The following is a 26,347-nucleotide window of genomic DNA, read 5'->3' as shown; positions in this document are numbered from 1 at the left end:
GTGTGTAGCCGAACGTAGATTAGCTTTATCTAGACTAAGACGGAATCCTACTCCCCAAAATTTAGATAACTATCGTCATAAAGTACAGGTAGCTCAAAAAAATATTCGCAGAGCAAGGGAGAAATCATGGCAAACTTTATGTAATTTATTAGGCGAATCAACAAATCCAACAGAAATGTGGCATAAATTAAAATGGTTTAAAGGATACAAAATGTCAAAAAATTATATTGACAAAGAGAAATGTATTAAGATACTCGAAAGCATTGCACCGGACTATGTCTCACCAGAGATGCCTGTGTTTGTATCAGATAATGCACGCTTAGAGTCAGGAATATCGTTGCATGAATTGAATGGCTGTATAAAGAATAAAGATACATCACCAGGTATTGATATGATTTCATATTCAATGATAAAATATCTCCCATATAACGCGAAAATAATACTTTTGAAATTATTTAATTCTTTTTATATGAGTGGGTTTGTACCATTACAATGGAGAGATGTTGTCATTATGCCTATACCTAAACTAAACGGAAACTCAAGCACAGATACAGAATTTCGACCTATTTCTATGTTGTCATGTACGTGTAAAATTTTTCATGCCATCCTAGTAAGAAGATTAGAATGGTTCATAGAAAATAATAATATCTTACTGCCAACAACAACTGATTTCCGTAAGGGTCGGTCAACTTTAGAAAACGTATCTCTTCTTGTTTCAAATATTCAATTAGGCTTAACTAAGAAATTAAAAACTGTTGGTTGTTTTATAGACTTAAAGGACGCTTATACTAATGTTGATATTACAGTACTTCTAACAAAAATGGATCACCTAAAGCTAGGAAAAAAAATGTGTACCTATTTGTGGAACTTCTTAAATGACAGAAATATAAAAATCAATATAGATAATACTTTGTTTTCTAGGAAGTGTAGCAGAGGTTTAGCTCAAGGTGATCCATTTTCACCCTTATTATTTAACATTGCAACTTCTGACCTATGTCGAAGCTTAAACACTGGTCAAATACAGGTGTCTCAATACGCAGACGACTTTGTTGTATATATTACATGCAAAAACTTACAAAAAGGTGCACAATGCTTACAAACTGAAATCGATAAGTTTGTTTACTCTGCCTCGAGATTAGGACTGCAAGTATCTTCCGAAAAATCTAAAATTTGCATCTTCAATAATAGGAATAGTCATGAATTGGTTAATATTAATATAAATAATTATACACTAGAGGTTACTAATAATATAAAATATCTGGGTTTATGGTTAGATAGTAATTTGAGGTGGCATAATCATATTAATAATTTGAAAATGAAATGTAATAAATTGTTGAATTTATTTAAAGTGCTTGTAGGGCCTGGGTGGGGTGTCCACCCAACGCATTTACGTCGACTTTATATAGCTGTAGTACGCAGTCGCTTGGACTACGGCAGTTTTCTGTATGGAAGTAGTTGCAATACACATTTAGTGAAATTAGATAAATTACAAAACCAGTATATGCGAATAATAGGTAGCTTCGTCAAAAGTACTCCAATCCACGTCATGGAATCCGAATTAGGTCTCCAACCTTTATACGTTAGAAGGGAATATCTTGCGGGTAAATTTTGGTTTAAATGTATGTCTCTAGTTCAAAATGATATTTATAGTGTTTTAAATGAAATTATGGATACCTACCACAATAATAGATGGAGGCGTAAAAAAATACCACCATTGGCATTAGCTCATGAAAAATTTAAAACAACAACTTTTTATAAAAATAACAGGTTAGGATGTTTCTGTTTAGACACGTGGGTAAGCAATGTGGATTTATCGGATGTTGTAGAAACAAAAATTAATGAAATAGATGATGCTAAAAGAAATTATAATCCTACTAATCTAAAAAATATATGTACGAGATATTTAAATGAGAAATATGTAGACTTTTATAGAATTTATACCGATGGCTGTAAGAGAAGTGAAGGATCAGGAATGGCTTTGTTAGATTATCAAACAGGTGTGTCATGTAAATTTAAAGTAAATCACAATATGTCCATAATGCATATAGAACTGTCAGCTATAGCTGAAGCGATTTCATATTTAGATTCTATGGTACCAGGTAATTACTTGATTGTAACAGATTCAAAAAGTGCCTTACAGCATCTTTTAAAATGTACAACAGATGTTAGGGGAGCACCTGTGGCGTATGACATATTAAAAGCAATAAATATTTTGTCTCGTAAAAATAAACAGTTAAAGCTACAGTGGGTTCCATCTCATATAGGGTTAGTTGGAAATGAAGATGTGGACCTTCTTGCGAAAGAGGCTTGTGTAGACGGTATACCTTTTGATGGACTTCCATATTTCAGTGAGCTTACAAGATTAATTAAAATAAAATGTAATGACATTTGGAACGAACATTTTGATGTCCGATCGCTCACTAAAGGTATTTGGTATAAGACCGTTCAACCTTCACTTCCGATTACACCATGGTTTTCTGACTTAAAACTTAAAAGAAAAGATTTAGTCACGGCTTTTCGACTTCGATCCGGTCATATTCCCTTGAATAGCTTTGCAAACCTTGTAGGGAAAGCACAGTCTGCAAAATGTACCGAGTGCGACCAAATTGAAGATGTGTATCACATACTCATGGAATGTGTGCGGGTCGAACTGGAAAGGCAGACCTTTATTACTTCTTGCGATATTAATCTGCTTGATATAGGTATGGTTAATGTAATATTAAGCCATCCAAAATCGTCAGAATCAAAAATTCTTTATTATATGTATAACTTAGCGTGTAAGCGAAGGTAGTTTTAAGATGGTTCTATGAGGGTGTCATGTTCAATACTTGAACAAACCCTCTTTAAATATTAAAGAAGAAAAAAAAAAAAAATAATAATAATAATATATTATGACTAAATGCCTTTGTGACTTATTTCTCTTTAAAAGGTTTGCATAATTTTAGTATTTTTTTTACAAGACACTTAAGAGATTTTTCAATAAAATTCTTGAATCGTGCAATGATGAATTTTAAATTTGATTTAATTTAATTTTTTTTTTATTTGATTTCATTTTTGATTATTATTTTTATTTTGTTTTATTATTTTATTTGTTTTAAACCAAAGTGATTTCATTCTTAATTATACGTTATTTGATATATATTAATGAATTTGAGATGAGTAAATAAATAAATGAATTACATATTAAGAACTAAAAGCAGAACAGGGGAAATATAACCATATTTACGTATCACTGTGCTATTCTGAAGTGTCATGCCCGCAGAAGTCTAAATAATGAGTCAGTCTTATTGTTTGGATTTCTGTGGCCATGCCACATCCAGTCATTTTTAATGCATGTTTTGTCCGCAACATATTATATACACTGTCGATCACTGCTGTTTACATTCTACCCACCAAGTTAAGATTATTTTCATTAAGTGTGAATTTAGTATGTGACTTATTTTTTCTTTTTTCTTCCTTTTAAATTATTTATTATGCTTCTGTAAATTGTGAAACGTGAATACTTGTGTCTCTAATGTACTATGAATCAATTTTTCTATCAATTGTGAAATTTTTATATTGTAAGTAATGATGACATTATAATGTGTTTTTATGTAATTCCTAAACTTTATCTGATATTATGTGATTATTGCTGGGTTATTGTGTTATCTAATGCAACCATAATCTATCTTTCACTAAGTGCAACGGTGATTTTTGCATGTGGTGTTAGCCTATAAGTGGTTGTTGCACTTGTGCTATGTATTAATTATATTTAAATGTTAAATGTCTGTGAATCAGTGTAAACAACTGTTGGCTAACCTAATAAATAAAATAAAATAAAATCGTTAACATTATCATGTGATATTTTTATTTTTACCCTAAATTCGAAACCGATTTTGTATTTATTTTCTATCTGCTACATTTTGTATTGGTTTCTTAAAATGTTGTCTTTTTTTGATTGAATTGCAATTTATAACCTACCTTTTAAGTATTCGACGATGTTGGCGCTGATATCGGTCATAAAAGGCATCATCTTTCTCATCTTGGAGCCAGTGAAAGCTGGACTCAGTGTAGTTCGCATGTCGTGCCATCTCTCACCTACAAAAAATGGTTTGTATGTAATGAATGTAGCAATAAAATACCAGTAGTTATTAAAATCTTATAAACGCTGTATGATGTAAAATTGAACCATCCGACCCAATGGCGTGATGGATGGAACACCAGAATAAATACATACAAGAATAAGCATCAATATAACAAAACAAAACAAAAGGGTCACAGAGTATTATACGAAATTAACATATCATACAATAACATAACATATATGATTAATTAATCAGTTTAGTTCTTTCCAATTTGCATCACTTTTACTTATTTTATCTTCTATTTCTTAGTAACTTTGTTAAATTGTGACGACATGTTATGTATGTATGTATGTATGTATGTGTATGTATCTATGTATGTATGTATGTATGTATATATGTATGTATGTATGTATGTATATATGTATGTATTGTATGTATGTATGTATATGTGTATGTATGAAGTATGTTTTTTTTTCTATATTTTTTGCGTAGGGAACGTAAATGCATCATGTTTGCATGCATAATGTTGAATTTACAAATTATATAGATAATATAGATAATTGCGCTGCTACCTTTTCAATGCATATTATTCTATATCTAAAGGTTGTCTGGAAGAGATCGCTACTAAGCGATAAGACCGCCTTTGTACATTACTATCTCTATGTGTAAATAACTGTTTGATGTAATTTTTTTTTCTCCGAGTGGTGTGCAATAAAGTATATTCTATTCTATTCTATTCTATATCAATATTTCCTTTTGAAATACTTAATGTTACATTTTATCAAACACATAATGAAGCACAAAATTAGAAGAAAGCGATATGTATGTTTCAAAGAAAAAATAAATTAATTTTTAGTAATCCATCCTTCATCGAGGAATATTTACCCTGCAATGAACCTCTGTTTTATTTATACTAGTAGTATAAATTGGTGGCAAACAATCGTACATTTTACTTGACAGCTCCATTGTTGACAGCATTATCCGCCAACCCGCATTGGAGCAGCGTGGTGGATTAAGCTCTGATCCTTCCCCAACATGGGGAAAGAGGCCTATGCACAGTAGTGGGATATTACAGGCTGAAGCGCGCACTTGACAGTAAGCGATCACCGTAGTCAGTAGGAATATTATTATTATTTATACTATATTATTAGCGGGTAGTAGTTTCTACTGCCGACTCATCCGAGGAGCTCTGGATATTCTACTCATCACAGAAACACAATAGTAATTGAGTGTAGAATTATTTGGCTACGATTTATATTGTACAAGGTTGAGGTTAAAGGTATTACTTACATAAGTCTCGGAACGTGATAACATCAAAATACATATAATTATGCATTAAGGCTCTACATGTTCCGTTCACTGTTCAATACTGTGTACACTTACACGAGCTCTCTAACCATAGACAGTTTCTAAATATAATAATAATAATAATTAGATAAAATTGAAGTGCTTATTAATTTTAATTTTTATGAAGCGTTGGTAGCTTAGAAAATATTATTTGTCATATACCTACATACTCGTATACTGAACTATTGAGAAATATACGACTAGTAATTAGTGAATAATTTGCTATATATTAGCAAATAAGAATTGCAAATACATATAATTATATAGTAATTTGCGCCTTTTACTTAAAATTGAGAGTATAAATGACAGAATCCCAACAACGAATAATGTTTTTTTTTTGTTTCATATCCTTATTGGTCAAAATTTTTACCTTGCTTCAATAGTTAATTTTAAGCGAATATTAAATACAAGCAGTTTCAAATTAAACTATAGTAAGTTTATAACAAGTGATATTTGTTAGAAAACACTTGTATTAAAAACATTAAAAATGTTACGTTCTTACTTAACAAAGCAGAGTTTAATTTTGACAGTATGCACTGGTTACATGTATAGGACCTTTTTAGACATGATTATTATTTAGAGTTTTAACGAAAGTTTTCCTTAACTTTATATATATTTGCGACAAAACCAGCCCTGCGGTCATCAACCCGCTTGCCCAGCGTGGTGACTATGGGCAAAACACATGAGTCGCGTCATTTTTGGCGCGAACTTGTGGAGGCCTATGTCCAGCAGACAGACAGTGACAGTGGACTGTGATAGGCTGAAGTGATGAAGATGAAGTGATGATATATATTTAGTTTATGATCTTAAAACGATACTGTAGTCAGCTTACTATGTTAAAATATATATTTTATATTTATAAAAAGCTGTGATTTCTTAGTACGGTAGTAGTAGTATTATTAAAGATGTTGCCCTTAAATTTACTGTTTGGCTCAAAGATACAATAAACAATTAAATCCAAAACCGATATGTATTTAAACCAATCGAATGAATAATTTAGCAGTGAAATGTATTTGTGTATCTAAAACGAGGGCTCGTAATGGCTTTTAATTGTCAAATGAAATGTCTTCGCGTGATTTGTTTAATTTAGTCTCGTTTCAATTGCGAACGTTTAAATAATTAAATGTTTTAATATTATTTCGAAATAGGAAGATGAAGTTACTTCAAAAGTATAATGTAATCTTGGAAATTTTTTGGTTAGTATAAAATAATATGTTCAGGTCAAAGATATTTATTCTCATAAGACACTATAATGGATTCTCTAAGACACAGCACACCAAGCTTCAATCTCCAAAAATATACAAATTAATTGCATTACAAGCAAGCATACAATAGTATGTAGTATGTAGTATGTGCTGTGTGGTTACGGCACTAAAGAATTTAGCCACCCCATCTCTTCCCGTGGGTGTCGTAAGAGGCGACTAAGGGATAGCACAGTTCCACTACCACCTTGGAACTTAAAAGGCCGACCGATGGCGGGATAGCCATCCAACTGCTGGCTTTATAAATGCACAGACCGAGGACGGGCAGCAGCGTCTTCGGTGCGACAAAGTCAGCCCTGCGGTCACCAACCCGCCTGCCCAGCGTGGTGACTATGGGCAAAAACCCCCATGAGTTCAAACTTAAAAATAAGGCCCTCAGTTCCCGGCAGCCCCACTATTCCCGGCTACGGCAGCGGCCGTGGTAACGGTGGGGTAGAGGGTGCCAAGAATCACCGGGGTACGGGAGGCTGCCATAGAAAAATATTCCTGGCTACGTATAATGGACGCACGCTACGGTTGGACCATCACCTCACCGAACTTGAGGTAGAACTTAGTCACATTAAGTGGAGCATACTGGGGTTGTCTGAAGTCCGAAGAGAGGGAGAGGACACGATGATCCTGGACTCCGGACACTTGTTCTACTTCCGTGAAGGTGATGGGCTTTCCCAAGGTGGCGTCGGTTTTCTGGTTCACAAGACTCTCACTAACAACGTTGTGGAAGTCAGTAGTGTGTCGACCCGGGTAGCGTACCTTGTACTTAAGCTCACCGACAGGTACTCCCTGAAAGTGATACAGGTATATGCGCCGACCTCGGCACACTCTGACGATGAAGTCGAAGCCTTGTATGAAGATATTACAAGGGCCATACATGGCACTACTTCGACCTTCTACAGCGTTGTTATGGAAGACTTCAACGCTAAAGTGGGAGTACAAGGCCGCGACGGATCGAGCATCGGACCACACGGATTGGGGCACAGGAATCACAGGGGGCAGACGCTTGTCAACTTCCTCGAATCGGGGGGGCTCTTCTTGATGAACTCATTTTTTGAGAAGAAGCCCCAAAGGAGGTGGACATGGCAAAGCCCCGATACTGTGACGAGGAACGAGATAGATTTCATCATAGCGGATAAAAGGCATATATTCAGAGATGTCTCAGTGGTTAACAGGTTTAACACCGGCAGCGACCACCGGCTAGTACGGGGCACTCTGAATATATGTCTCCGAAAGGAGCGGACCCGCTTGATGAAATCTACTCTCCGACCTACGCTGCTCCAAATACTATGTGGCTCCGAGCAGTTTCAGTTGGAACTCCAAAACCGATTCGATTCGCTGGAAACTACTAGCGACGTGGACGAGATAACCGACAACGTGGTGAAGACGGTGTGTACACTGGGTCGCAGGCACTTTCCACCAACAAAGCCAACGAAGCAGTCCAAACTTTCTCCCGAAGCCTTGGATCTGATGCGGCAGAGGCGCGAGTTGCCGGCTGCTTCGCCAGAACAGAGGGCTCTTTCCAAGAGGGTACGGAAAATTATTCGCCGAGACCTCCGCTGCTCAAATACGAGAGAGGTTGCTACTCTGATTGAGCAGAATAGGGGGTCCAAAGTTTTCCAAAGACCATTGGGGAGAAGCCTTCTTGCGAAGCTTAAAACAGCAGATGGCAGAACCGTCTGCTCTCGCCCTCAGGTCCGAGAAGAGGTTGAGAATTTTTATGGACAGCTGTACTCGTCAAGCGCACGCAAGCCTGCGACTTGGGACACCGAAGATCCACGGGCACCATTGTTGCGCCATTATTCGGAGTGTATCCCGGACTTCGAAGAGGATGAGATTGGTGCAGCGCTCGGGCAGCTTAAAAACGGGAGGGCCCCGGGGGATGACGGAGTTACCACTGAACTCCTTAAAGCCGCAGGGCGACCTGTCCTGAAAGCCTTGGCAAGACTATTTAACGCCGTCATCCACCGAGGTACCACGCCGGAGGCGTGGTCCAGGAGTGTAGTGGTGCTGTTCTTTAAGAGAGGCGATAAGTCTCTGTTAAAGAATTACAGACCGATCTCACTTCTGAGCCACGTCTATAAGCTGTTTTCGAGGGTTGTTACGAATCGTCTCGCCAGAAGACTCGACGAATTCCAACCACCAGAGCAGGCTGGGTTTCGAAAAGGCTACAGCACCGTGGACCACATCCATACTGTTCGGCAGATTATCCAAAAGACGGAAGAATATAATCAACCGCTGTGTATGGCATTTGTGGACTACGAGAAAGCCTTCGACTCCGTCGAGACCTGGGCTGTCCTGGACTCTCTGCAGAGATGTCATGTCGACTGGCGATATATCGAGGTACTAAAATCTATGTGCGACGCGGCGACGATGACCGTTCATGTCAATGACCAAAGAACAAGACCTATTTCCCTCCGGCGCGGGGTAAGACAGGGGGATGTAATATCACCGAAACTGTTTACCACTGCGCTAGAGGATGTTTTTAAGACCTTGGATTGGGGGGAACGGGGCATCAACGTCAACGGTGAATTCATCTCTCACCTTCGTTTCGCCGACGATATTGTCATCTTTGCGGAGACGCTGGATGAGTTAGGCCAAATGCTGGCCGGCCTAAACGAGTCCTCCCGACGTGTCGGTCTCTGTATGAACTTGGATAAGACGAAAGTTATGTTTAACAACCAAGTCATACCGATACCGGTATCGGTCGATGGTACCCTTCTCGAAGTTGTTCAGGATTATATTTACCTAGGCCATACTATCCAACTAGGCCGCAACAACTTCGAGAAGGAGGCCGATAGGAGGATTCGGTTGGGCTGGGCGGCGTTTGGCAGACTCCGTCGAGTCTTCACTTCGAAGATTCCGCAATGCTTGAAGACAAAAGTTTTCGAGCAATGCGTCCTGCCTGTGTTAACATACGGAGCCGAGACGTGGACACTGACCAAGGGACTGGTCCACAAGTTTAAAGTCGCTCAACGTGCAATGGAACGGGCTATGCTTGGGGTCTCTCTCAAAGACAGGATTAGAAATGAGACTATCCGCGAGAGAACGAAGGTAACCGACATAGCCCACAGAATTAGCAAGTTGAAGTGGCAGTGGGCTGGTCATCTGTGTCGCAGGACCGATGGCCGTTGGAGTAGACGGGTCCTAGAGTGGAGGCCGCGTCTTGGCAAACGCAGTGTGGGACGTCCTCCGGCCCGTTGGACCGACGATCTACGTAAGATTGCCGGTGTAGGCTGGATGAGGATTGCGGAAGACCGGGATGTGTGGCGCGAACTTGGGGAGGCCTATGTCCAGCAGTGGACTGCGATAGGCTGAAGTGATACAATAGTAAAGACATTACCTGATAAAAGCCTAACCATAAACAATACCGAAGACGAAGACAAAATTACTTACCAAGTGACAAACAATTACGACAATCTTATAATCAACACACAATCCTTGAAGTTCCTATACGCAAATATTCGCAGTGTTGTGACGCCCGGAAAATTTGACGAATTGAAATGTATCGTTCAATCGTTCAAAAGCATAATACATGTGATAGTTTTGACAGAAACGTGGATTAAATCTGATGCCGAAGCCAATAGATTGCAATTTAACGGCTACACGCACTACTATCACTATAGACAGGATGCTATTGGTGGTGGAGTGTCAATTTTCGTTCATGATTGTTTGAAACATTATAAGGTAGAGGAACTGGAAAAGGATGGAAATCATTACCTGTGGATCCATTTACAAAAACTCTCAATCGATATTGGTGCAATATATAAACCTGGCAGAACTAACGTTAAAAACTTTTTAGAAACTTTTGCATTACAACTGAATCAAAGAAGAAGGGCCGTGTTATTTGGTGATTTTAACCTGGATCTACTAAACCCTGATAGCACTGTTGAAGCGTACACAGATACACTACTGGAAAATGGGTATGCAGTAATCAATAAAATTTGCCCTGAGTACTGAACACGTGAAACCTCAAAAAGCAAAACTCTTCTTGATCATATATCTACAGACCTCAAAGAAAATAGTTTTCATTTGGCAATTATTGAATCATCATTATCGGACCACAAGCAAATGTATTTTGAAGTAAAGAAGCAACAAATAAAACCTAAGCGAAGAATTGAATATGAAGCACTCGATTATAATAAACTGTACGAAACAATTAAAATATTAAGCTTAGAAAACATCAAAAACAATGAATATAAAAAACTTGAAGACAAACTAATAAAAACTATTGAGGATTGTAAAATAAAAAAAGTTAAAATTATAAACCCACCAAGGCAAGAATGGATTAATAAAGGGATAATCAAAGAAATTAACTATAAAAACAAACTCTGGCATCAACATAAACACAATCCTAAGGATAAAATCACTGAAAATAATTTTATAAAACAAAGAAATCTAGTTGCTAATGAAATTAAAAAAATGAAAAAAGAGTATTTTTACAAGAAATTTACAGACTATAAAAATAAACCATCCAAGATGTGGAAACTTATAAATGATTTATCTAATAACAAAGTTAAGCAATCTTTGGCAGCACCAAAATTACTCATAGGAAATACTTTAATAACTGAAACTAAAGAGATATGTGAACATTTCAACTTATTCTTTTCGACCATCGGAGAGGAACTAGCACAGAAAATAGCTCTTCAGGACCATGATGATAAGATTGTCACTATTACTGAAGTCGATGCGGGTGACGATATACTGACAAATATGAAACCGGCCACGGTAGGTGAAATAATTAAAATCATTAATAACTTGGATTCTAATACTACTTCAGGCATTGATAACATCAGTACTAAATCGATAAAATGTTTAAAAAACCTAATTGCCCCAGAGCTGACTCGATGCTTAAATAACTGTCTAGAACAAGGCACATTTCCTGCTAATCTTAAAATCGCCAAAGTTACACCAATTTATAAATCTGGAAATAAAACTGACCCCAGCAATTACCGACCTATATCAATACTTCCCGTAGTGTCCAAAATTTTTGAGAAGGTAATTTATAATCGTCTTGAAACATATCTAAACTCTATTGATTTTCTTTGTCATAAACAATATGGATTCAGGCCCAAATCTAACACACTGTCAGCAACTGTAGATCTAGTTACAAAATTAAAAAATAATATAGATGAAAAAAAAATCGCCATTGGTATTTTTATTGATTTAAAGAAAGCGTTTGATACAGTTTCCCACAAAATTCTCTTAAATAAGATAGGCGATATCGGCATAAAAGGTAAAGCTTTTGAACTGCTTAAATCATATCTCTCCAATCGCTACCAGGTAGTCCAAATTTCAAAATATAAAAGTAGGCCAAAAATAATAACGTGCGGTGTGCCACAAGGGTCAGTTTTGGGCCCGTTGCTCTTTCTAATTTATATTAACTCCCTAAGTAGATTGAGACTCAAAGGTGATCTATCATTATATGCGGATGATACAAGCCTGTTTTATTTCGGTGGCGAAATTGAACCAATCATTCAAGACGCGCAAAGTGATCTTAATATATTAAAAACGTGGTTTCAGTCTAACCTACTAACAATAAACCTATCGAAAACAAACTATGTCATTTTTACAGCAAAAAATAAAATAATACCTAATTTCGCACCTTTGAAAAGTGATGATTTTGAAATAAAAAGAGTTACTAGTGAAAAGTATCTAGGGCTAATTTTGGATAATCAACTGACTTGGAAATTACAATTGGAAAAAGTAAAATCAAAGTTAACATCACTTACTGGAGCACTACGCGGAATTGTTCACTGTCTACCACTAAAAGTACGCCACTTTATTTATAACTCTTTGGCAAAGCCGCACATAGACTATTTGATAGAGATCTGGGGATCAGCTGCTAAAACTAATCTTAACACTCTTCAAGTCGCTCAAAACAAACTGGTTAAATTACTATTTCATTACGATTTCCTAACACCTTCAACTACAATATATAAAGATACGAAAATACTTAACATTGAACAATCATACAAATACTATTCTTGCATACTTATAAGAAAAATTATAAATAAAGATGTACGTAGCACTTTAACTTTTACTAAAAAGAAAAATATACAAACAAAAACGTTGAGAAGTTCTAATGACCTAGTTCTACGCCCACCGAGAACAAATTACGGGAAAAGGAACATTACATATGAAAGTGTACAAATATATAATAAAATACCCACAGTTATTAAAGAAGCTAAAAGCATCCTGAAGTTTAAAAAATTGCTAAAAAATTATTTACAAAATCTAAAAATATAATAAAAACAATTATCACAACTACAAACAAAAATTATCATCTAAAATAATGAGTGGAAGTAATAACATAAATGAAATAAATAAATAAATAAATAATAATAATTAAGAAATAGGTTGCAAAACAATAAAAAAACTACAAATTTATACATAAAAAAAAATATACCTACAAAATATCAAAATAAAATTCTTAGTCTGCAAAAAAAAAAAATATTAAAAAAAAAAAAGAAAAAAAAAACGTCAATTTAATATTATTTACATATGTATATGTTTAAAAGACCCTCACTTTAAATCAAAGTAATAACGTTAAAATAACTAGGAAATAGGTTACAAAATCTCAATAAAAAATAAAGTAATTAATAAATAAAAACCTTAATTATATAATTTTAAAATCACACACATACGAGTAAATATATATTTCGCCTGGCCGCATCTAGTTTAACATTTGAAGATCTATGTATTTGTTTGTGTTTCGTCGCTTGCTGCTTTTGTTGCTTTTTTTTTTTTAATGCATAGTGACCGGTCTTACCATTGATGTAATGCGTTTCTACCCACTTTTTGGTTTTTGTGACGATATTGTATAATGAATTTTGTTTATTACCGACACGCTCGGCTAGAATTATTGTAAACTTGTAGATATTTAAAAATGTATTCTTTCTAATGTATTTCTCATATAAGTGAATTGTTAATTCTTATGAGAATAAATATCTTTGACCTGAACATATTATTTTATACTAACCAAAAAATTTCCAAGATTACATTATACTTTTGAAGTAACTTCATCTTCCTATTTCGAAATAATATTAAAACATTTAATTATTTAAACGTTCGCAATTGAAACGAGACTAAATTAAACAAATCACGCGAAGACATTTCATTTGACAATTAAAAGCCATTACGAGCCCTCGTTTTAGATACACAAATACATTTCACTGCTAAATTATTCATTCGATTGGTTTAAATACATATCGGTTTTGGATTTAATTGTTTATTGTATCTTTGAGCCAAACAGTAAATTTAAGGGCAACATCTTTAATAATACTACTACTACCGTACTAAGAAATCACAGCTTTTTATAAATATAAAATATATATTTTAACATAGTAAGCTGACTACAGTATCGTTTTAAGATCATAAACTAAATATATATCATCACTTCATCTTCATCACTTCAGCCTATCACAGTCCACTGTCACTGTCTGTCTGCTGGACATAGGCCTCCACAAGTTCGCGCCAAAAATGACGCGACTCATGTGTTTTGCCCATAGTCACCACGCTGGGCAAGCGGGTTGATGACCGCAGGGCTGGTTTTGTCGCAAATATATATAAAGTTAAGGAAAACTTTCGTTAAAACTCTAAATAATAATCATGTCTAAAAAGGTCCTATACATGTAACCAGTGCATACTGTCAAAATTAAACTCTGCTTTGTTAAGTAAGAACGTAACATTTTTAATGTTTTTAATACAAGTGTTTTCTAACAAATATCACTTGTTATAAACTTACTATAGTTTAATTTGAAACTGCTTGTATTTAATATTCGCTTAAAATTAACTATTGAAGCAAGGTAAAAATTTTGACCAATAAGGATATGAAACAAAAAAAAAAAAACATTATTCGTTGTTGGGATTCTGTCATTTATACTCTCAATTTTAAGTAAAAGGCGCAAATTACTATATAATTATATGTATTTGCAATTCTTATTTGCTAATATATAGCAAATTATTCACTAATTACTATTTTTTTTTTTTATTACGATATGGGCTTACTCTTGACCTCAGTCTAGCCCTAGAGCACAGACGAGGTCGAAGATGGAGCGAGTTCGCCCAGAAGAAGCCTGTTCACTCGCGCTTTAAATATGTTCGGGTTATATGAACTCGGAAATACAGACGCCGGCAGGGAATTCCATTCCTTGGCTGTGCGCATTAAAAAAGATGATTCGAAGCGATTTGTACGTATGAAAGGTATATCAATCAGGTAGGAATGAAAGCCTGCGGTACGTCTGAAAGTCCAATGGAAGAAAGGAGATGGGGGTATGAGCTCGTGCAGCTCCAGGGCACACTCTCCAAAGTACAACCTGTAAAAGACCGTTAGACTGGCAACCTTTCTTCGGTGAGCCAGAGTGTGAAGAGATTTCACCAAACTGGCATTACCGATAAGCCGCTTGGCTCTGCGTTCCACTGAGTCCAGTGTGGCGAGTTGATATTTGGCTGAGCCATCCCACAAGTGACTACAATATTCCATGCACGATCGGATTTGAGCTTTGTATAGCGTAAGAAGCTGTTTAGGCGTGAAATATCGCTTAACCTTATTTAAGATGCCAAGCTTTCTGGCCGCAGTTTGCGCTTTGGACTCAATGTAATTGCCAAAGTCGAGGTTAGAATTCAACTCTATGCCAAGGAGGTCGAGGGTATCGGACACAGGGACAGGTGTACCACGGAAAGTAGGAGTCAAGTTGAAAGGACTCCGTTTGGTGGAGAATAAACAGGCCTGCGTTTTGGCGGCGTTGAACGTGACCAGGTTGCAATCACCCCATTGGGATACTTGCTCCAGTATTGAATTTGTTCGTTCCACCATGGCCTCTCTCTGAGAACGTATTACGTCCCTGCTGTCTTTTGCGCTGGACAAATATCTCTCAACAATCGTACTGTCATCTGCGTATCCAACAATGCTTGGTCGTAGCATGTCGTTAATATGGAGCAGGAAAAGAGTTGCAGAGAGAACAGAACCTTGAGGTACTAGTCGTATATTTCTCAATAGTTCAGTATACGAGTATGTAGGTATATGACAAATAATATTTTCTAAGCTACCAACGCTTCATAAAAATTAAAATTAATAAGCACTTCAATTTTATCTAATTATTATTATTATTATAATTAGAAACTGTCTATGGTTAGAGAGCTCGTGTAAGTGTACACAGTATTGAACAGTGAACGGAACATGTAGAGCCTTAATGCATAATTATATGTATTTTGATGTTATCACGTTCCGAGACTTATGTAAGTAATACCTTTAACCTCAACCTTGTACAATATAAATCGTAGCCAAATAATTCTACACTCAATTACTATTGTGTTTCTGTGATGAGTAGAATATCCAGAGCTCCTCGGATGAGTCGGCAGTAGAAACTACTACCCGCTAATAATATAGTATAAATAATAATAATATTCCTACTGACTACGGTGATCGCTTACTGTCAAGTGCGCGCTTCAGCCTGTAATATCCCACTACTGTGCATAGGCCTCTTTCCCCATGTTGGGGAAGGATCAGAGCTTAATCCACCACGCTGCTCCAATGCGGGTTGGCGGATAATGCTGTCAACAATGGAGCTGTCAAGTAAAATGTACGATTGTTTGCCACCAATTTATACTACTAGTATAAATAAAACAGAGGTTCATTGCAGGGTAAATATTCCTCGATGAAGGATGGATTACTAAAAATTAATTTATTTTTTCTTTGAAACATACATATCGCTTTCTTCTAATTTTGTGCTTCATTATGTGTTTGATAAAATGTAACATTAAGTATTTCAAAAGGAAATATTGATATAGAATAGAATAGAATATACTTTATTGCACACCACTCGGAGAAAAAAAAATTACATCAAACAGTTATTTACACATAGAGATAGTAATGTACAAAGGCGGTCTTATCGCTTAGTAGCGATCTCTTCCAGACAACCTTTAGATATAGAATAATATGCATTGAAAAGGTAGCAGCGCAATTATCTATATTATCTATATAATTTGTAAATTCAACATTATGCATGCAAACATGATGCATTTACGTTCCCTACGCAAAAAATATAGAAAAAAAAACATACTTCATACATACACATATACATACATACATACAATACATACATATATACATACATACATACATACATATATACATACATACATACATACATAGATACATACACATACATACATACATACATACATAACATGTCGTCACAATTTAACAAAGTTACTAAGAAATAGAAGATAAAATAAGTAAAAGTGATGCAAATTGGAAAGAACTAAACTGATTAATTAATCATATATGTTATGTTATTGTATGATATGTCTGACTTATTTCTATAGTAATTTTGGAATGGATCTTTTGTCTATGTTAACAACTCATTTATGTTGTTTGATAAACGCTTTATTTAAAAATAAATAATAATATTAGTCTTAGTTAGTATTAGTAGTATAATAATAATATTGTCGAGTAAAAGTGCACCTTTTTTTTCTGAAGCGATTGCTATTTGCAATGGATTTTTCCAAAATTACTATAGAAATAAGTCAGATGGTTATTAATATTTGTTAAGACGTATGATAAATTTCGTCTTCCTAGTCCAAAAATTATCTGGAATATATTAAATCACTTTCTTAGCAGTAATAGCGTCTTTTGCACATTTGTTTATTTTTTACTGTCCGAAGTCCACCCTGACTGTACGACTGACAGTCGCTAGCACATTATTATATATTATATTATTAAATATATCTTATCTATATCTTTTTCAATCTCTAATATAATATCAATATAATATAATATCTATCTTCTAATCTTTTTCATATATTATATATTTTTAAATTTGAACGATTCAGGTGAGCCGTACGCTTGTTGTAACCCACCTAGTTGTAAAAATATGTATAATACCTTCCAGTCAATTCATAGTTCCTTTCGCGTTTCTGCTCTTGTCAATTACACTCGAGTTCGATTCGCGTCTTGGGGTGAGTGTCTAAGCGGTTGTTTAAACGTGTTCAAACATGACGAGAGAAAATCAAAGGTAATGTGGGCCATGATCACATACATTTACACACAAATTTCTTAGTTAGCTCGTGCCTCGTCTTGCGACAATCACACAAGTCTAAATAGTACAAGTCATATCAAAAACAACAACAATATACCACATATGTTGATAATGCATTATAATACAAACACAATTAACGATGACAATGAACTCGTGGCCTTGAATATAATCCATTCATACAAAGCCATTGCCAATAAATATTCAAATTAAATCAAAATATTCCCTCCATTCGAAACGACGATGATGCTGTATAAATGAGTAGATATTAATGGGGCAATGGCGTGGGAAGATGTAAGATAATTCAATTGAATATACTAGTTGTGCCTAGAGTTGTGTAACTGAGTTCCGAACCGGAATTTCAGTTTACTTATAATATATTTGACCTTTGCTGCTTTTATAATATATGCTGACCTTTTGGCCCTAAGGTAAATACGCCCATAGCTATTGCGCTTTTTTTTACTGGTTAAAAGCTTAGGCTCAACGTCGTGACTCATCTGCTGATCTGCAGATCATGCACACATGACTCTTGGTTTTAAACTTATACAAGGTTAGTAGCTATCTTCACATACATATATCACATACATGTATATATATATATATATATATATATATATATGTAAAAAATATTCTTGCATAAGTGAGCACACGTATCGGACGTGTTGTTGGTTTTTTTCTAAAAATATTAAAAGCGCTCTATAATTTTTTTTTACCCAAAACGTCTAAATATATATATATATATATATATATAATATATAATAGAGAGATATAAATAGAGATTTCGCAAAACTGAACTATTATTTAGGGTTGGCAGTTTTACTGTTCTATGGTGTAGTTATTAATGTGACATATCCTATTGCTGTGCAAAAGCTTTATTTCGTGTAGTATTTATAGAGTGATAGTTTTATCCATATTTACCTTTCATCATAAATAAGCTATTGTCAAACAGTGGTTCAGAAAAAAACACCCTGTGGTCGACGAAATGATCGAAATCCTTTACTGTTATAGTCTTGATTAATTCAGGGTCTCTTATCATGATAATGGGTGTAGTAGCCTCGATGTATCCCACATATCTGAGAACGTAAAAAAAAAGAAATTAAACTTATTCAAATTTCGTAAAGATCAGGGTATGCAAAGATCAAGTGACAAGGAAATTTGAATTTGGTTTATGCTTAGTAATATTAAACACTTTTGTAGTATTATAGAATATTAAAAAGACTCTTCTTCTTTAAATACACTTTTATTTTAATTCCCTTACACCAATTTTTAGTTAACGACCAACGTGTTTTGTAGCTCAATGATGAATTAATCCTTGAAAATAATTGTGTTTGCTCGCAAACGAAAAAAAAAACTGACTTCAATTACATTGACGAGTAATACAACGTAGATCGACGAAAAAATAGTTAAGTAACGACGCTTTATCAAAGATTACTCAAAAGGTAGTTATCAGATCTCAATAAAATTTATATGTGACCACATGACAAACATCAGCTTTCGATTAAATTAAAAATTATTAAAATCGGTACACCCAGTAAAAAGCTATTGCGGATTTTCAAGAAGTTCCCTCGATTTCTCTGGGATCCCATCATTAGATCCTGATTTCCTTATCATGGTACTAAACTAAGGATATCTTCTTTCCAACAAAAAAAGAATTATCAAAATCGGTACACCCCGTAAAAAGTTATTGCGGATTTTCAAGAATTTCCATCAATTTCTCTGGGATCCCATCATCAGATCCTGGTTTCCTTATCATGGTGCTAAACTTGGGATATCTCCTTTCCAACAAAAAAAGAATTATCAAAATCCGTACATCCAGTAGAAAGTTATGCGGTATAATACAACGCAGGTCGACGAAAAAAGCGTCAAGTAAAAACGCATTATTAGATATAGCTCGAAAAGTAGTTGTTAGATCTCAAACAAATTTAAATGGGACCAATTGGCACACACCACCTTTCAATTAAAAGAAAATTTGTCGAAATCGCTCCACCCAGTCAAAAGTTCTGATGTAACATACATAAAAAAAAAAAATACAGTCGAATTGAGAACCTCCTCCTTTTTTGGAAGTCGGTTAAAAAGATATAAAAGCATCCAACTGACATTAAATGATATTTTCATTAAAATACTCGGAAGACAAAATTGAGCTAAAAAGAACTTAAAATACTGTTAATACAAAATACCAGATAATAAAAACATATTTTTAAAATATATATTTATAAGTTCAGATACACGTTATATTACAATAAATTCAACAATATTTTATAAAAACTTCCGTTATTACTAATAACTTTTAGTCAAGTTGACAATTTATTTTTAATTAATGATTAAAATATTTTTATACTTATGTGTAATATTTATTAGAAATTAGGACAAATTAACAAACATAAATTTACAAGCTAACAATTATGAGCTTTTCGTTTTTTACTATTAGAATGATGAGAATTCTTTCTATACTTTTTTGTAAGGAGATATCATAAATATTCCTCTGAAAATATTGTTAAAGTTGTTGGTTTGCTTACTCAGTACAGACATCATAACTACTACTACTAGGTTCAAATAGCTTAAAACTTCTCTGATCGATTTAGTAAAAGGAGTGCCAAACGCAAACGAAATTGCGGGTACAGACAGTAGATGAAAAGGTAATGTGTAGTTAAATGTATCCGATCTAAATGCTAAACAGATTTTAGCATTTTGTAAATCGTAAGTAGTACATATGTTTTAAATTTTAAAGCACGAAACGTAGATTTTTTAACTGATTATCACCGCTCGTATCTAGACACCGGTACTGAGTGCAGCCTAGTTAACAAAAAAACTGGCGACGCGGCTAGTGTAATATTTAAACCTTCCTATCTTTTAAGTAACGACATTGGGCTTGTGAGGCTACATCGGGTTGTCAAATTGTTAGATTTATCCCTTCCCCGGTGAATACAATTTCTTTAAGTTTCTTTAAGTCGGTTAGAAATAACGCCGAGGCCTCTCAGGCCCAACGTCGGTACTAGCGTGAGTTTTTTTGTTTTAGTAACGAATAATAATTTATTCATTATAAATGTTTGTTTTCAAGGATTTAACGGATAATTTGAAGAATAAATGTACCTGGGATGTCGGTTGGTAAATGTGATTTACCTATTGATAATCCACAGTTTACAAAAGACTACGGCGTGCAATAAATGACTAGACGAGATTAATTGGTTTTTGAGACTCTTTTATAAATTTTGAGACATAAGTTTAGACATTGTAGATATTTTACATGATACAAATCTAAACCAAGGACTGATCGTGGAGTGTACACTCACGTGGAGTTTACACAGTGTATAAAGCAATTAGCTCGACAACAAATATTAGAGCATATGAATAGAGGGTTAACCTTACGCGTGGTTCGTGAATTTCGTATGAGTCATCATGTTATTATTAGGCGGTTGAAATCATGTACACCTGATAACGATCGTTACTCAGAGTAGGGAATATATCCGTCAACCCGCATTGGAGCAACGTGGTGGATTAAGCTCTAATCCTTCTCCTACATGGGGAAAGAGGCCTATGCCCAGTAGTGGGATATTACAGGCTGAAGCATCAGGCTAATGTTAAGCGATGTGAATGATCTGTGTGAAGCCTCATGTTAAGCGATTACCTTAGCTTATAGACGCTTGGAACACTTGAAGCATCGTAAACACCTTGCCGAACCTACCCCCGGTCAATCTCAGGAGCTTTGATCACCTTACTGACCACAAGGATGCAACACTGTTTGAAAGCAGTGTTGTTTAGCTGTGATCTTCTGTAAGGTCGAGGTTAAAAGTTATTATGACTGTAGCTAGTAATTCGCTAATCAGATTTTTAGTTGTTTAGTTTTGTTAGTATTAAGGTAACATTTTTTAATGGTACTGTATATTAGTGAGTAGTATACTACCAATATATATTACAAATAATTGACAATTTATTTTGTTAACAGTTTGTATTTGTTGATTAAAAATTACTTATATTTTGTATCCTGTTACACTAGCCTAACCCCACGGTATCAGTGTGCCTCCGACTTAACTTCATACGAAGATAATTAAACAATATATTTGAATATAAGAAACCCAGGTGTGCCCACAGCCTTATTTTCTCTGTACGGCACACGTGCAAGATTTCAACATCATTTCGGATGAAGATGGCAAGCAACGGAAAGCGACCACCGCAGAGACCACCGCAGCGACGGCCACACCGTGAAAACCTTTCTTCAACTTCGTTTCATTAAATCATTCTTCTACTTAACATCAGTAGGGAATCACCTCTTTAGTATTAAGTTTAATTATAATGTAGATTAATAAATTATTATAAGTAAATTGCTTTTTTTTGGTATCTGCGGCTGCAACAATCGTAACTATCCTGTAAACTATATTCTAAAATATCGATATCAATATTTAAAAAAAACAAGCTCACCGTTTTTATTTACGAAATCATCAATTGATACATTATTTATGTCACTCATAAGTACTCGTGATGTGTGGTATCCGACATTAGACACTGGACATTTATATCAATTAAGGCGCGAGAACGATACCGATACGGTATGTAACAAAAAATAATAAACGAAAAAAAATATATTTTTAAAACTAATTTATTTAACTGTTTTTTTTTTATTAATACATGTAAATATATAATAGTTTTTATAACGATTTATGTTCAGAGTCCAGAAAAAACTCATTGCATTGGCCTTAAGTCCGTCTATTGCAGACGTAGTAGAAATTTAGACAGTGTCAGACAGACGCTGTGTCACCTAGGACACTCTTCAGAAAACGAAGAGTTACAGTATAAAAAAAAACTAACAAGTATGTATATCAGTAAATCTGCAATTGAAATAAAATTATAAAAAGTCCAAATCTTCACATAAAAAATTCAGAATAGTTTTTTGTAAGATGAGGGCAGTATTATACTGTAGTACGACACTGAATTCAAAACTATTTTATCTATTTTTATCTTGGTTGGACTCTGTGTTGAAATTTTTTTAATTGATTTTAGTGAAATCAGTAGATAATTTGAGTTTAACCTATTAGGTAGCACACTGGGTTTGTCTTGAAAGATCTGGGAGACGATATGAGAGACAAAAATGTAAAAGCGAAAGATGTTGTTGGTAGGGCTTGTAGTAAATAAATTTATTCCCTCGTACTCTTCAGCATGTCCACCGCTGGACAAATGCCTGTAAAAGTTTTTCGTAAAATTTCTAGGATGTCCGTAATTGTCATTCAGTCATCACAGGCAATATATTCTATTATCGGTCCAGCAAGTCGGAGAACGCCCCACACTGTGTTTGTGGAGACACGCGTCACTGTAACTTATCGATTCTACAAGATATGTCGGTTAATTTCGTACTCTTACGGATAATCTCATTTTTTATTTTTGAGAGTCTAAGCATAGCCCGTTTCACAATATATTGAGTGAGTAACTTTAAGCTTGTGGACTAACTCTGTCCTCAGTGTCAATTTCGCGGTACCGTATGTCAATACAGGCTGAACACATTACTCGAATATTTTTTTTTCTAGCCATGTATCCGAATGAATGGACGAATGAATGAATGATTTTGTTTTTCTTTAAGCATTGCGAAATATACAAAGTAAAATAACTTCTTTCCAAGTAAATCATTATTGCAATAATATATAATATACCAAAAACACGTGGTACAATCAAAATAAAAACAATATAAATTAGTGATAAAGCTTCTCGTATCTGTGTACGCTTTATATGTTTGTGTTATATCATTTAGGTATATAATACGATAATATACTATTTCAACATTCGATATCATGGGTCAATCGTCGTTTAATTAGTCGTTGGTTAATGTTATCTGTAAATATTTATGTAAATTTGATAACATTTAAATTTAATTGCTATATTATTAAAATATTAATGATTATTTTACTAGCGATTCACTCGAGGCGTAGTAATCACATAGATATCTTAACATCAGCAAGGAAGTGGCATGAGGGTAGTTATGTCAACCAAGTAACATTATCGAATGAGATCGTCGGACTTATTTTCGTGCACTTTTTTTTCTAGATTGGAAATAACTCCTAAGAAATTCATTTAAATCAGGTTTATGGTGTAAATAATTATGTTGAAAATTCTTACGGCACCGAATTTATTTAAATTAGAATGGATTAGTACTATATACGTCTAAATAGCTGTTGGATTGTAACATTGTTTTAGAAATCAGAAAGGGTCAGGCAGCTTCCTTAAAATATAAATCTATGTATGTCATTTCTGTAGACCTATGGAATAGTAATAGTTGAACTAAACATTAATTTTGATATATTTCGATAAGGCTCCAAGGTTGATTAATCAGTCCAACATTGCAACATTGTTTATAGTTACTGTCATATTTGAAATAATTTACACAGTACCTATTATACTTTGACCTTCCTCACTAATTATTCCTTCAGGGAAAACCACACATTTTTTTAAAGTAGTTTTTCAGTTTATCGCGAACAGTGTACTGTTAATGTAACTTTTGTTTCTAATATGTGAAATATGTAAATACATGATGACGGGTTGCCGCAGCATCCACAGTAAATACTTTTGCCTCAGCAGACGCAGATTCTCATTACATGTAGGGTAATGTGTTCTAATAATACGCAACCGATAATGGTATGCAATATCAAAGCCATGAAATTGTTTACAAAGCTCGGCTAACTTCACTCAAATTTTGATATCAGGTATTACAATAAAAGTAAAAAAATCCGGACGAAAACACAAAATACAAAAGTTTAAGAATTATAGGTCAAAATCATTTTGAATATTTTTACCATTTTTAAAATATTTTACCAATTTGAAAGTATTTTTTGTGACAAAAATGCACTTATTTTGTAAAATCGATTTAAACTTTTGCGTTTTCAAAGACGATGGCTAATCCAATCCACACATCGGGAGTAATTCCGATCAACGCCAAGAGATAGCGTAAAAATTTCGCTCTTTTACAATTTGGTAAGCGTGCAAGAGTAGAATTTATGTACCTTATGGGTCCAATAGGCAAATATTGACTGTGACTTCCCTTATATTTACTGCGGCAGCCGCAAATTCTATACAGAGTTATGTGATATTTAGTCGTTAACCTTCTTTTCTAAGAGTTTGGGAGATAATCAGGATGTAGGTACTGAAATCAACGTAACCCCCCGAAATTGAAATAAATTAACTTCTTTCTTTTTTTGATTTGCAATAAAACTAAATATTTTGTAAATGGTATTATAGCGGCACACTGTTAATTACGAGTAATAAAAAAATATCAATTATTTTATTCCAGACTGGGTTTGTCTGTAAGGAAATGTAAAATCAGTGATATTTGATTATTGTAATTGTTGTAAATGTTATTTTGAATTATGCAATAAACTAATAAATAAACATCGAAATAAACTTACTTTTCATTCGGAAAGGCTTTGTACACGGCATCTATATCTTCAACAATATGTTTAAGCGTAAACGTACTTTTGAAAGTATTGCCGAATATCGGAACACCAGGTACGTATTTTATGTCTCTTTTATCAAAATATTTATGTATCCACTTATGTACATATACGAAATAAACTAAAAGTGTTGTCAGTAAGAATATTATTATTTCAACAATCATTTTGTTTGAATGCCAAACTCGTACTGACAAAACGATATCATACTCGTATATGAGTTGATTGCCTCTGTTGAGAAAAACTGCGTAGATTACGCTTAAGCTACAAGCGTAAAGCGAAGGAAAATTAAAAAAATAGTTGTATGTCAGCTACTGGAGTTTGCTCCGACTACGATTAAAATACAAAATAAATAATGATCATTAATTAAATTTGTTATGATTCCTATATTTAGCTACAGCTAAACGGTATAAAGTATCAATCTTAGCGTTGTTTCACACGATTTCACTTCCGTTTTTTTTAATAAGTGAATTCCAACATTATTTAGCAGAAGATATTTCTCACTGTTCCTAATGCTAGTAGCATTGGTATTTATTGTTGTGAGTTGTAACCTATTGTAATTTACTCCTTAAGAAATGATATAAGGCGATACGAAAAAAATATTGAAATGGTGTGAACCGGGAACGTTAAACAGTGACCGTGACCTGTGACAGTATAGACGCCTGTATAACACACTCATCGGGAGCTCTGGCCATTTTACTCACCACATGAACACCACACTATTCGAAAGCAGTAGTATTATTTAGTTAGTAGTAGTATTTAGCTGTGATCTTCTAGAAGACTTAGGTATTTCCCTAGACGGTCTATTGCGATACTCATACTCAAAATTTGGAGCAAAGGAAAATCAAGAATACTGCAAAAGATTAACTTAATTGTATATGTATGACGATGTAGATTTAACTGAGGTAGGGCACAGCAGGAATTTCCTGGTCAAAATATGGAGCAGACCGACTGGGGTAGTGCATCGACCTTACAGAAGATCACAGCTAAATAATACTGTTTTCAAGCAGTATTGTGTTCCTGTTGGTGAGTAAAGTGACCAGAGCTCCTGGGGGGATTGGGGATCGGGTCGGCAACGCGCTTGCGGTGCTTCTGGTGTTGCAGGCGTTTTTAAGCTACGGTAATCTCTTAATATCAGGTGAGCCGTACGCTTGTTTGCCGACCTAATGATATAAAAAGCACGTGTGCGAGTGAGTGTATGTATTTATAAGAGGTTC

The 26,347-nt window shown here is 34.6% G+C and overlaps 1 protein-coding gene across 1 annotated transcript in view; it reads right to left on the bottom strand.

Moving 5' to 3' along the window:
• The window catches only part of LOC123657087 (cytochrome P450 9e2-like), a 36,264-nt gene extending 10,914 nt beyond the window's left edge, over positions 1 to 25,350 (bottom strand). Inside the window, exons 1-3 of the mRNA XM_045592674.1 lie at positions 25,089 to 25,350; positions 18,622 to 18,776; positions 3,961 to 4,077 (exon numbers count right to left, since the gene is read on the bottom strand). Coding sequence (XP_045448630.1) covers positions 3,961 to 4,077; positions 18,622 to 18,776; positions 25,089 to 25,297 — 481 coding nt within the window. The 5' untranslated portion in view covers positions 25,298 to 25,350. The remainder of the gene's footprint in view (positions 1 to 3,960; positions 4,078 to 18,621; positions 18,777 to 25,088) is intronic.
• Between the last annotated feature and the right edge of the window lie 997 nt (positions 25,351 to 26,347).

The sequence above is a fragment of the Melitaea cinxia genome, chromosome 10, assembly GCF_905220565.1.
Source record: "Melitaea cinxia chromosome 10, ilMelCinx1.1, whole genome shotgun sequence".
Taxonomy (NCBI): Eukaryota; Metazoa; Arthropoda; class Insecta; order Lepidoptera; family Nymphalidae; genus Melitaea; species Melitaea cinxia.
This window is presented reverse-complemented; position numbering and strand designations above follow the sequence as displayed.